The 11952-nt window shown below is 51.9% G+C and overlaps 1 protein-coding gene across 1 annotated transcript; it reads left to right on the forward strand.

The window, feature by feature from the left end:
- The first annotated feature begins 9618 nt into the window (after window positions 1–9618).
- Window positions 9619–10823, forward strand: LOC137144370 (growth arrest-specific protein 1-like). The gene has a single exon (XM_067534634.1). The coding sequence runs from the start codon at window positions 9870–9872 to the stop codon at window positions 10662–10664; it is 795 nt and encodes a 264-aa protein (XP_067390735.1). The 5' UTR covers window positions 9619–9869; the 3' UTR covers window positions 10665–10823.
- The last annotated feature ends 1129 nt before the right edge of the window (window positions 10824–11952 follow it).

An 11952-nucleotide genomic window follows, 5' to 3' on the forward strand; every position in this document is an offset into this window, starting at 1 on the left:
CCAGGGCAGCTGTCATGTCTGTGCTAATGATAGACGAGGGGCAGAGAGTGCTAGCGTTAGAAAGCTCTTTAAACCTCAAAATGCAATTATCCACTTAGACTTAAGAAAGTAGCTGTACATCTGTCCAGGAACCCACTTTCGCCATGCAGATGTGGGTCCAAACAGGAGCATCACGCTGGCCAATGATGTAAATTCTAGCCGGGGTAGCAGAGTGAAAAGACAATGGCTAGGTTGACATGGCAATTTTTTGCAAAGAATTCTCTCACGTTTTCTATCTTATCCGTAAACCAAAAGTTACATGATGCCAAAGAGTGATTATGAATTCCAAGGAATGATATGTCATTGGATGAGGCTGAAGTTGATTAATACCATTGTCATTTGATAACAAGAAGTACAGTAGTACGCCAAATGGAACCTGAGTCAGCTGTCAGATGAACCCAGTTTGCCGCCTGGATGGCGCACCCGTGTTTAGCAATGAACTCCTTAAAGAAAAAGAAAAGAAAGAAAAACTACACACACACATCGGTCAATTAGAGTTGTGCTCACTGAAAGGAACTCTACCTTCATAGAGCTACTGTTCTCTGATTGGCTTAGGGAATGGAATGACTGTGTGCTCCAGTCACTCAGAAAGCCCATGTCAATCACACTAGACCAGGGGTAGTCAACAGGCGGACGGCGGGCCAAATCCGGACCACCAGACACTTTTGAGCGGACCACAAAATCTTTTTTATTTACTTATTATCATCATTGTTCTTTTTTAAAATTATTTGTACCCTCTCATTCTATCACAGTGCAACCTCCAGTACATTGTGCTGTGAATTACTGACTGACTGGTTCCCCTTCATTCCTTATTTGCTTAATTGGAGCTATCATCAGTTTCCGCCAATAAAAAAACCCAGAGTATGTTCCGTTTTTAAAAATTCCTTTTCCCGCTGTACGCTCACAGGCTTGTTTACTCTGTTGAAAGCTGTAGTCCTGCCTCCGGCACTTTCGTTGTTTAATGGCACTGTGTTTAAACATGGCAGGGGAAAAAAAAGGAAAGTTGATACCAAACACTGTTCATTTAAAGACGGGCCCAACACTTACTGCTTTATTTTGCCACAATGTCCAAAGGCTCGACCACTATGTTTCATTTATACAGTGGTTTCATTTTATTTTTCACTTAATGCACTAAAAATATAAGCAATGGAGCATATGACTTATGCACAGCATTGCATGTGTTTGTTGAACAGGGCACTTGCAGCGTCAGGCAAAACGATTGTTTCTAATATCTGAAAAGACTGATTCCGATTTACATCGGTCTTGCAAAACCCTACTCACCCCAGCTCTGGGGTCAAGTAAACTATCACTAGCCATTTCATCAGTATTAGAATGGGCAAGTGGATTTTGCACCTAAGCTGCTATATGTTCAAGACTGTACTGCAAAGACAATTTAGAGACACTGAAAGAGGACACCGTCACCTCTGGATTTAAAAATAACCATCCACTTTCGGTTGCTGACATTTACCTTGAGGCAGCAGAAGACAACAAGCCTGTGACAAGGTTCAGTTCGACTGACAAAATGTCTTTATTTGAATGTAGGCTCCGGAGAATTGTTGGAACAACGCACACTGGCTTCTGGCAGTGATACTGGCACACTGGCATCTGATTTGACCACACGGGCAGTAGCTTGTAGCAGCTTCAGAGGGGAGGGCGAGTCTTAATTTGGTGGTGAGCTCCGACGGGTGCCCATGGCTGGCTTCTGGGCATAGAGGGGAAGGGGTTTGAGCAGCATCTTGTGCAGGTTGGACCCCTGCACCACGGCCGGGTTGTTCATGCGATGACACATTGTCCCGGTTATAATGCAGGAAGCATGGGGGCCTTGCACATGCAGCCTCCACATTGCCAGCAACTGACATGGCCTCTTGTCCATTTCCTAAGCATCACTCCCGTCACAGCACAGAGGGGCCAGTCCTTCCTTCAGGGGAGGGACATTGCTGCCCTGATGTCTGCAGAGATAAACCAAAATCTGAGGTTTTTCACAAAGCTCCACTCTAGGAATTATTGTGGGGCAGATCTCTGGCCTGTGTCATAGAGGGGGTCAGACTAGAGGAACACAATGGTCCCTTCTGGCCTTGGAATCCAGGTATCTACGAAGCCTAGCATATCACCTGGTCCAAGCTTGAATTATAGGGAAAAAGATCACAGTAGTTGCAGTTCTTCAAGCGTAGTGCCTGGGTCGTTCCATCCTTTGGGGCTGGGTGTCCTCAACGCTGCAGGGGCTGCATGGTCACCTCTTCTTATGGGCCTACACATTTGGCACAAATATAAAAAGAAGCCACCTTTCACTATCTCACGCTACTGTAATAAACACACGAAGGGAGCGAGGAAGGGGCGTGAAGAGGGTGGATCTGCAGAGGTAAAGCACTCAAAGAATGACACTTCTTGATAAGTAAACTTTCCTTCCGCTTCGGGGGTGCTGCCTCTTGGGAGGATAGCATGCAGTATAACCACCCCCAGAAGAGGACTGACTTTAATTAAACAAAGATTTCAACGCGGCTCTACCAACCTGGAAATCAGGACGAGATGCCATATTCGGAGAGCCGTGCTGCATAACGCTTTGAATGACACTTGCAAATCTCTGCAAGAGACAGGACCTGTCATGTATGCTGCCTTTGATCTAATTGAATGAGTGCTTAGCGTCTAGACCTTCAGAACAGGGACGGTAGCTAATGTACACCATGTCTGAATATGAAATTTCATACATTTGACTGGTTCTGTAACAACCAGACTCACTAAACAGGCCTGATCCTGCAGAGTGAGCAGTAGGAGATTTAAGTGCTTCCTCCGGGCGAGGGGAATCTCAGGTGACACCGTCTATCCCTGCCGGCTCGAGGGGTAAACCCAGCATAAAGAGTGCATCCCCCCTTCTTCTAGGGCCGGCAGAAAGTGTGAGTTCTGCTCTGACGCAGGAATGTCTTGCACACGCAAGAAGCATGCTGCTTACAGGTCACCGCCTTGTGTTTGGAACCCAGCGTCTCCGCCCAAAACAAAGGGAGGATGCACTAACTGGAAGCTGGTCACCCAAACCAGATCAGCGGAGGAAGCGACCCAACCTCGAGGCTGGGCAAGGAGCCCAAGGATACCAGTGCAGAAGTCACACAACAACATGGGGCAGGAACCACTTAACAAGAGTGCTGCGCAAGCTGAAGGAGTGCAGGGAATCATAGAATGGTAGGACTGGCAGGACCCTCGAGAGGTCTTCTGGTTCATTCCCCCGCAACTAAAGGCAAGCCTGAGCATTAAAGATGAGACAATGGATCAAAGCCTACGGTGGCGAAACAGGAGCGGAGCCACGGGAATCTTACTCTTGCACTAAAGACTGCCGAGAACTTATGCCAACATTTCAATGGTCACTACTTCTCATAAGGTTTCACGTGGATGGTGCCAGCAGCACACACACATCCCGGGGCTGGGGATCTGCAGAGGCTGTTCTGAAAGTACTGTACAGCTTTGCCATTGCGTCTTAGCCTGTTAATAAATGGGCTGAAAAGGCAGTGGAGGAATCAGAAGCTCTCCTGCCCAGAGGGTTCCTCTTTCGCTTTGCTCGGTAACTTTTGACTTCGCAAAGGCTTTCAAATGCTCTCCAGAACTCGCGGTGCAGACTTCTTTATCTGAACACACAGACATCTCACGTGTAGTTCCCTCAGCCACTCCACACCTAAGGCATAGGACAAGGCATGTGAATGATTGGTTCGGAACACCAGCACTGGCATCCCACAGTGACACTCTGTACAAAACTATACTGCGCTAACCCGCATTTTAGCAGTCAGAGATCTCACTGGCATTCAGAACTGCTCACGAAAGGAAGGGGTGACCACAAAAGGGACCAGCACGTGATGTCTCAGAGAAAAGCAAAACACCTTCATAATCAGGGCTGGATTAAGGCAAACAGGCCCTAAACACATCCTCATATGGGGCTTTGGTGGCTTTACTTTATCATTATCATGTGACCTGGGGTCAGGGCCTATTTTTCTTAGCGGTTAATCTAGCCCTGCTGATAATGCACCTAGCCAATTATACGTCAGAGAAAGAAATTCTTTCATGACCTCCATAGTGGCAAGCTGAGGGCCCTGATACACGAGGTTTGATTCGCCTTTGTTTAGCCCATTTATACTGGGATTTTTTTGCACCAGTATAGAAACAAAGTGCAATCTCCCCAGTGCAAATGCACCACACTGGTGTGAGATGTGATTCGCGCTGCTTACACAATGGAAAAAAACATACACACTGATCCAAACAACTCCTTGCCTGTGCAATGAAATGAGGAAAAGAAAAAAAATCGGATAATTAATTAGCAATTATTTATATAATGGTTGCACCCAAAGGCCCCAATCTGGAACCGTGTGCCGGGTGCTGTACACACAGAGGTGAAGAGACTTTCCCATCCTTAGTGCGCAGCCTTCCTCTACAATTATAGGAACAAATTTATATTGTTTCTTTGCGTCAATTATAGTTTACTGCCAAACATTTCTCCCATGTCTCCTGAAATGTTGCTTGCTCAGCATTCAGTCGGTGCAGCAGCTCCTGAAAAGCCACGGGCCAGATTCTCAACTGGTGGAAATCAAGGTAGCTCCACTGATACCAAAAGAGCTGTGCCCGCTACCTCTCCCATGCACTCAAACCAAGACAGTGATCCAGTGACATTACTTGGTGTAGCGCGGTCAAAGCCAGTTTATGCCAGGGTACTTCCATTGCCTTTAATACAGCTACACCCATTTACACCAGCTCAGGATCTGCCTCCCAGTCTCTCCGTATTGGTGGATTTAGATTCCACCATCTCAGCTATAATAACCTTTTCGCACACGGTATTGCTAATGTAATTTGTTTCTTCGTCCATTGTGACATGCCACTGCACTCATGCAAGATATTACACAGCTGGAGAGCAGCTGTTTTAAATGTAAGAGAGCAGCTGCTAATGACTTTATTGGTGGGAGGCAAATTATCTCAGGATGGATTTGTGCTTGCAAGTCCTCCTTTCACCTGAATGCCTCTCTCATTTTTCAAGTTCCTCTAAGGCCAGACTGACTCCATGTGAGTTCTGTTTGGGGGACGGGCCGGGTACGCAAAACTGGCTCCTTGAAGTGTAAAGATCCTGTACTTATCCTGCCAAAAATGCATGGAAGTGTGTAACAAAGGCTCAGCTGAGACCAAACACTTAAATACAGCACAGATTGGCCGGGCTTTCCATCTATTTCAGGCCTTGTCTAGATGAGAGATTTGCCCTGATTTCAGCCATCAGCATAGCTCCACTGGTGCAAGCCCCTTGTGCATCTCAGCTGCTGCCATTTAAAAACATCTACCAGCTGTTAGAGCAGGGCTGTCAAAGTTATGTGGCCACAAGGCCCATTTATTTCACTTGGTGGGCCACACTGTAAAAAAAAATGTACTATTAAAGGGGCAGCACAATGGCGCAGCTTTCACTGATTCACTTTCCATAGCCGCTTAATACTCTGGGGGCTGGGAGCGCTTGAGCTGGCAGCCCTCTGGAGGCGGGGCAGGACGGACTGGCGCTGTGGTGCCACGCAGCCAGCAGCATTCCAGGGGCTGGGGGCACTCGGGCCAGCAGTGCTTAGAGTGTGCGGGCCACGAAAATTAATTCTTTGGGCCGCAGCTATGTTTGACACCCCTGTTTTCGAGAAATGTTCCTTCTTTCATTGCAATGTGAGACTCCCCTCATCCAAAATTACACTAACCTAACACCTAGGACATGTAATGTTCAGTCCTGGACCAGCAGCAGATTCCAGATCCAATCTCTCAGCACTTATCAAGGCTACAAGCAGGTACTTTATACAGTCAGAAAGGCAGGAATGTTGGTCTATCATGGTACTTATATGGCCCACATTACTGAGTATCTAAAGCCTTGCAATCTTTAATGTCTTTATCCTTGCAAAACGCCAGTGCTGGTATCCCCATTTTACAGATGGGAAACTGAGGGACAGAGCAGCTAAGTGACTTGCACAAGAGCAGGGAAGTGAAGCCAGGTTTCCCAAGTGCTATGCTGGTCCATCCTTCCTCTTGCTTTCAGGGTCTTTTAACTGTGGTGCTGTAACTCATAAAATATCAGACCTTAACATCCTGCCATCATTATGTGTGGAAAAGCTATTTCAGGTAAAATGTGTTACTCAGAATTGATTCATAGATTCCAAGGCCAGAAAGGAATCACAATAATTATCTAGTCTGTGACTGTGATTATCTAGTCGGACTTGCTGTATACCCCAGAACAGAGAACTGCCCCAAAATAATTCCTAGAGCAGATCTTTTAGAAAAAATCCAATCTTGATTTAAAAATTACAAGTGATGGAGAATCCACCACCACCACCCTTGCTAATTTGTCCAGTAGTTAATGACTCTAACTGTTAAATAATTATACCTTATTTCCTGTCTGAATTTGTCTAGCTTCAACTTCTAGACAATGGATCATATTATACCTTTCTCGGCTAGACTGACGAGCCCGTTAGCACATATGTGTTCCCCATAGAGACACTCATACAATAAATAGATGGAGCTCTTTGAGTCTATCACTAGAAGGCAGGTTTTCTAATCTTTTAATCATTCTCATGGCTCCTCTCTGAACCCTCTCCAATTTAACAACATCCATCTTGAAATGTGGGCACCAGAACCAGACTCAGTATTCCCAGCCGTGGTCCCATCAGTGCCAAATATAGAGGTAAAATAACCTCTCTGCTCCGACTTGTAATTCTCCCATTTATGCATTCCAGGATCGTATTAGCTCTTTTGGCTACAGTGTCACACCACTAGGACCCTCAAATTGAAGCCTGAATTGTTGGACTCACTTTCCTGAAGAAATTTTACCGAAGGTAAACCAGGACTAATAGCAGTAAGAATAATTCTTTATGACATTTCTAGAAGAGTTTTCCTGTAAAATCTATCCAGAATATGTCATGGTTTGGCACTGTAGAAGCCATGAGTCTAAGATGGTTCTGCCACTCACAAGTAAAGTGATCATCCCAAATCAATGCTGATAAAAACCTCCTACCACACCTAAAGGGCAGCTACGTGTTAGAACACAACCTCAAGGAATCATGGTAACAAACACAATGTTAAACGCGGCTTAGCGTTTTGGCATTGTCTTCTGGGAATAAAGATGTTACATGTGTTAACTCCGGCACATTAACAGCAGCTAAAATCCTAGTGTACTTTCATGTTAACTAATTGAGGTAAACCGTAGGCTTTGATGCAAAACTTGACCTTGTCTACACCAAGATTTTAACCCAGTTTGGTAACAGGTTAGAATCACACATTTCTTAGCATTGACCTGGCCTCAGTGTAGATGAGAACTGTCCTAGTTAACATCCTGGCTTGCCAAAGCTTAACCACAACCTGTTGACACAATGTTAAGCACAACAGTCTGGGTCTACACCCTGTGCTAATTTGTGCTGAATGCGTGCTGGTTACCCTGACACAAGGCCGTGTTCACACACAAGGGAATTTTCCAGTGCAGACAAGCCCTCAGGGTGCAGTGTGTGCATCAAAGGAAACTCAACCCCGTCTACACTTTAGTGGCTTGGCAGCATTTCAGAGCCCTTGGAACCCAAGCTGAGTGCGCTCAGAACCTCCCAGGATCAGACCTTTTGTCCTTGCAGATTCTTTAGTTTAATGCATGGGGGGGGGAAGGGGGACACAGAGGTTGTTTCTGGAATCCATCTTCATTCCTCTCTCCTCCCCGCTACACTCCCCAAGGGAAATCAGCTTTGTGTTATTGTGCAGCTGGCAAGAATCCTGGGGGCTGTTGCACCCCCGCCCCCTGAAAGCCCAGAGGGTGGGGAAATCAGGCTCGTTTCCATTTCAATAGCTGGGGGAAATGGAGTGAACTGCACTTCTTTGCAGGCTCTCAAGTGCGCTTTGTAAAGGCAATGGCAGTAAAACAGAGGCCATCTGAAAAAGGCTCCTATTGACAGGCTGCAAGGCGTGAACAATCTTCTCTGCCATAAAGGCACCAGCTCGCTGCATGGCCCACGGGAGACAAAGGGAATGAACCAGTCCAGAAAATGCTATTCACCCCTTTTGCTTGCAGTGATTAAACCCCATAGCCAATCCTCGTCTTCCCCCCTCCCCTCTAAACTCCTGGCCACCGCCAGCCCTTACACACCGGCCCTGCTGCAAACTATCCATGCAACGACTCACTCACACTCTCTTCCCACATCCACAGCAACCCCACCAGACCACCATGGACCTCTCCACGCCCAGAGCTCGCTTTCAGCCCTCTGCTTCTCTATCCCTCACCACAAGCCCAGCCCTGTCGCCCTCTCCACACAGGTCTCAGGCAGCCTGGCCAGGGACATTTCCCCAGACCAGGCACAAAAATCAATTTGCCCGGAGGCAAGCCCAATTGTGCAACATGGCGGTGTAACCCATCTAGTGCCCACCTTGCTGCCTCCATTTACGGTCACCACCATCACGGCCCAACCCACGCAGGCTCAGAGCCTGGTTTATCAGTGCCCCCTGTGGCTTGCACTTATCCTAATGCAGAAGGCTGCGGGCCATTCTGATGTGGCAGCATTATTTGGCACAGGCCTAAACGGCTGCACCAGGTGCAGAGCAGCAACCAACTGAGTCCTCCAAGTCAGCTCTTCTGCCTCCTCACCTGGACAGGCAGCACGGTCCAGAGCTAGCCCGGCCAACCTCGCCACCGTGCCAGAGGCTCCATGTTTGCTCTTCTTGTGGCCTAAAGCCTCACAGCAAAGCCCCCTCTGCCTAACCCACCCCACCTCTGCCATGGGCACTGTGCAAAGGGGACCTGAGCTGATGCCGGCTGCAGAAAGATTAGCCAGCTAGAAATACCCCGAGCAGAAGAGAGCGGTTGGAGGTATGACATGCAAGGCTGTGTATGATTATTAGGATGGGGGAAGGAAGGTGCGAGGGAGTCCGGTTTCTGCACAGACTAGTCAAAGAAACCTCTTCTTGCCCCGTTTTGGGAAAGTCTGGGGGCCGGAGACCAGACCACACTGCTGGCAGCTGTAGAGACTCACTGGAGGCCGGGAGAGCCGAGGGAAGGGGGCGGGGAGATGGCGGGGGCCTTGGGAAGGGGCTGCAACAGGAGGGGAAAGGGAACAATGGGTCTGCAACTGCCTGGAAGATGAATGGAAAAGATTTCCTCCGTCACTGGTACGTGGGGATGTCTCCCCCCTCCCCCCCGCCACCCAGAGGGATGCTGGAAGGGCAGTGTCTTGCACTTTGCACCGGGACCCTGCATCCGTGGAGTGCACCGGACCGGAGGGAACGTGCAACTGGGGCCTGACTGCACTGCACAGTGGGGCCTGGGAGCGTGCAACCGGGCATCTGAGTGCACCGTGCACCGGGACAGGGGCGTGCACCCGGCGATCTGAGTGCACCGTGCACCGGGACAGGGGCGTGCAACCGGCGATCTGAGTGCACCGTGCACCGGGCCGGGGGCGTGCACCCGGCGATCTGACTGCACCGTGCACCCCGACAGGGGCGTGCACCCGGCGCGACTGCACCGTGCACCGGGACAGGGGCGTGCACCCGGCGATCTGACTGCACCGTGCATCGGGACAGCGGGGCGTGCACCCGGCGATCTGACTGCACCGTGCACCGGGACAGCGGGGCGTGCATCCGACGATCTGACTGCACCGTGCACCGGGGCGTGCAACCGGGGACCGGACTGACGTCCGGCACCCACACTACGTGTGACTGGGATCTGACCGCCATTGCCCTAGGACCGGGGCAGCCCGACACCGGACCTGTCCCTCTCCCTGCTGTTGCCGGGTCCTGGGGTAGGAGCGCAGCGCAGGCTGGAGGCGGAGCCGGGCGCTGGAGCGCATGGAGCCCGGGGCGCCGCTCGCTCCATGTGGCAGCTCCCGCCGCTGCTGCTGCTGCTGCTGTGCTGCGGCTGGGGCCGGGCTGGCGGCGGCGGCGTCCCGGGGGAGCCTTGCTGGGAAGCGCTGCTCCGCTGCCAGGACGAGCCGGACTGCGGCTCCGCCTACGGCCAGTCGCAGGCGGCCTGCCAGCCGGTGCTGAGCGGGGCCGGGGAAGGGGAGGCCCCCGGCGGCTGCCCCAGCCACTGCATCGGGGCGCTGGTGCGGCTCAACCGCAGCCGGAGCGGGCCGGCCCTGGAGCGCTGCGAGTGCGGGCCGGACGCGCGCTGCCGCCGGCTGAAGGCGGCCCTCGAGCCCTGCCTGCCCCGGCCCTCCCGCAGCGGCCTGGGCTGCACCGCCGCCCGCTTCCGCTGCCAGCAGGAGCCCGCCTGCCGCGAGCCGCTGGCCGCCTACTTGGCCCGCTGCGGGCAGCTCTTCAACGGGCGCCGCTGCACCGCCGCCTGCCGGGCCGCCATGGGGCAGCTGCTGGCCGCGCCCGGGGGCCCGGCGCTGGAGCGCTGCGTCTGCGACGGCCCCGAGCGGCCCTTCTGCCAGGTGCTGAAGGCCAACATGGGCCGCCTGTGCTCCGGGCCGCCCGCCGAGCCGGGCCCGGACGAGGACTACCGGGACGAGGAGCGGCTGCTGCGGGAAGAGGACGAGGGGCCGGGCGCGGGCGGCGCCTGGGTGGGCTCCGGGGGCCGCTCTCGGAGTCGGGATGCCCTGGCCTGGCGCGCCCTGGCGCTGGGGGCCCTGGCGCTGGGGCTCCGGCTCCTCTCCTGGGCCTAGGCCGGGCTCGGGCCGGCTGGGGCCGGAGCCGGAGCCTGGCCCGGGGCGGGGCGGGGCTGTCTCGGGGGCCGAGCGGGGTGAGCTGCAGCAGGGGGCTCTGTCCCGGTGCAGTGAGTGGAGCAGGGCGGAGCCTCGCCGGTTCCCGGACCGGAGACGGGCCCCGTCTGGAGCCCCTTTTAGAGGAGCCCTGCCCGGCCTTGGGACTCCGCCCGGCTCCTTTGAATTCCGGCTCTCTCCAGTGATTCTCCCGGGCTGAGGGTCCCAGGGGGCTGGAGGCGGGGGGTGGGGGGGAGGAGCGAGCTGCGACCTCTCTCGGGACCCCGGCAACAACATTTCCTCATTCATCGGAGGAGAGATGCGGCGGGTCCCTGCCAGACTGAGTCTGTTCTCTGTGTATTGATCACCCTCAGCTCTGTGCTCCAGCGGGAGAGCCAGGGTGAGGGGCACGGACTCTGGCTCTTGTGTGTGGCACGGACCTGTTCCCCCAGAGGGGAGATCTCCCCTCCAAACACTCAGAGTCTAGAGCTAACGGTAGAAGCCAGGGAATCCCCAAACACCTGGTGGTTACCAGCCATTGAATTGGGGATGGCCCCACACTCTGCCAAGTGTTTGCAAGGGGGCCAGCCCCATCTGTTCGCCACTCAGGAGTCAGGCTCCAAGAGATCACAACTGGCCAAAAAATATTGTGGGATTTAAAAAATTGGGCGTTATTTTTCTTTCCTTTTGGGGTTTTGAGCCTTTCGAAGGTCATGTTTTTACACCCAACCACATGGGCTAGAAATTTCCTTTGTAAAAAAAATGAAAGCGTAGCGTCTCAGGCCATCCCAGATTTAAGAACAGCGCCAAGACTCACAATACAATCATAAGTTGACAATACTGCATCTTGTCAAGTGCGCAGGGCAGAAGATGAGGCCTCTGGAGGCTTGGAGTCTGTTTCCAGCATTTCACTGGGTGACTTCAAGCAAAATTACATAAATCACACACCAATCATGAGAGTGGCTTTCAAGGCCCACTGGCAGTGAAACAGAGTTAGCAGAGGCTGTCTGACACACTTTCCAGACAGTCAGGTTTGCAGTGTCCATGAGACCTGGCCCTCTCTCTGCCTTAATTACCCCATCTGTGAAATGGGTTTAATAATAATAACACTTTCTATCTCACAGAGGTATTGGGAAAATCAACTAAAATAGTTATCTAGTTGATCCCCACTAGTAGCCTATGGTAAACCTGCTCTCCCAGTCTCCTGGTTGCTGGGACGTACAGAGAAGCTGAAAGGCCATCAGTGGTGGGC

Source organism: Emydura macquarii, unplaced genomic scaffold (genome assembly GCF_026122565.2).
Source record: "Emydura macquarii macquarii isolate MOO-44397 ecotype Brisbane River unplaced genomic scaffold, CSIRO-AGI_Emac_v2 contig_3451, whole genome shotgun sequence".
Taxonomy (NCBI): domain Eukaryota; kingdom Metazoa; phylum Chordata; order Testudines; family Chelidae; genus Emydura; species Emydura macquarii.

What these genes read in the sequence shown, in the direction of transcription:
- LOC137144370 (XM_067534634.1), top strand. Translation starts at nt 9,870, where the DNA reads ATGTGGCAGCTCCCGCCGCTGCTGCTGCTGCTGCTGTGCTGCGGCTGG.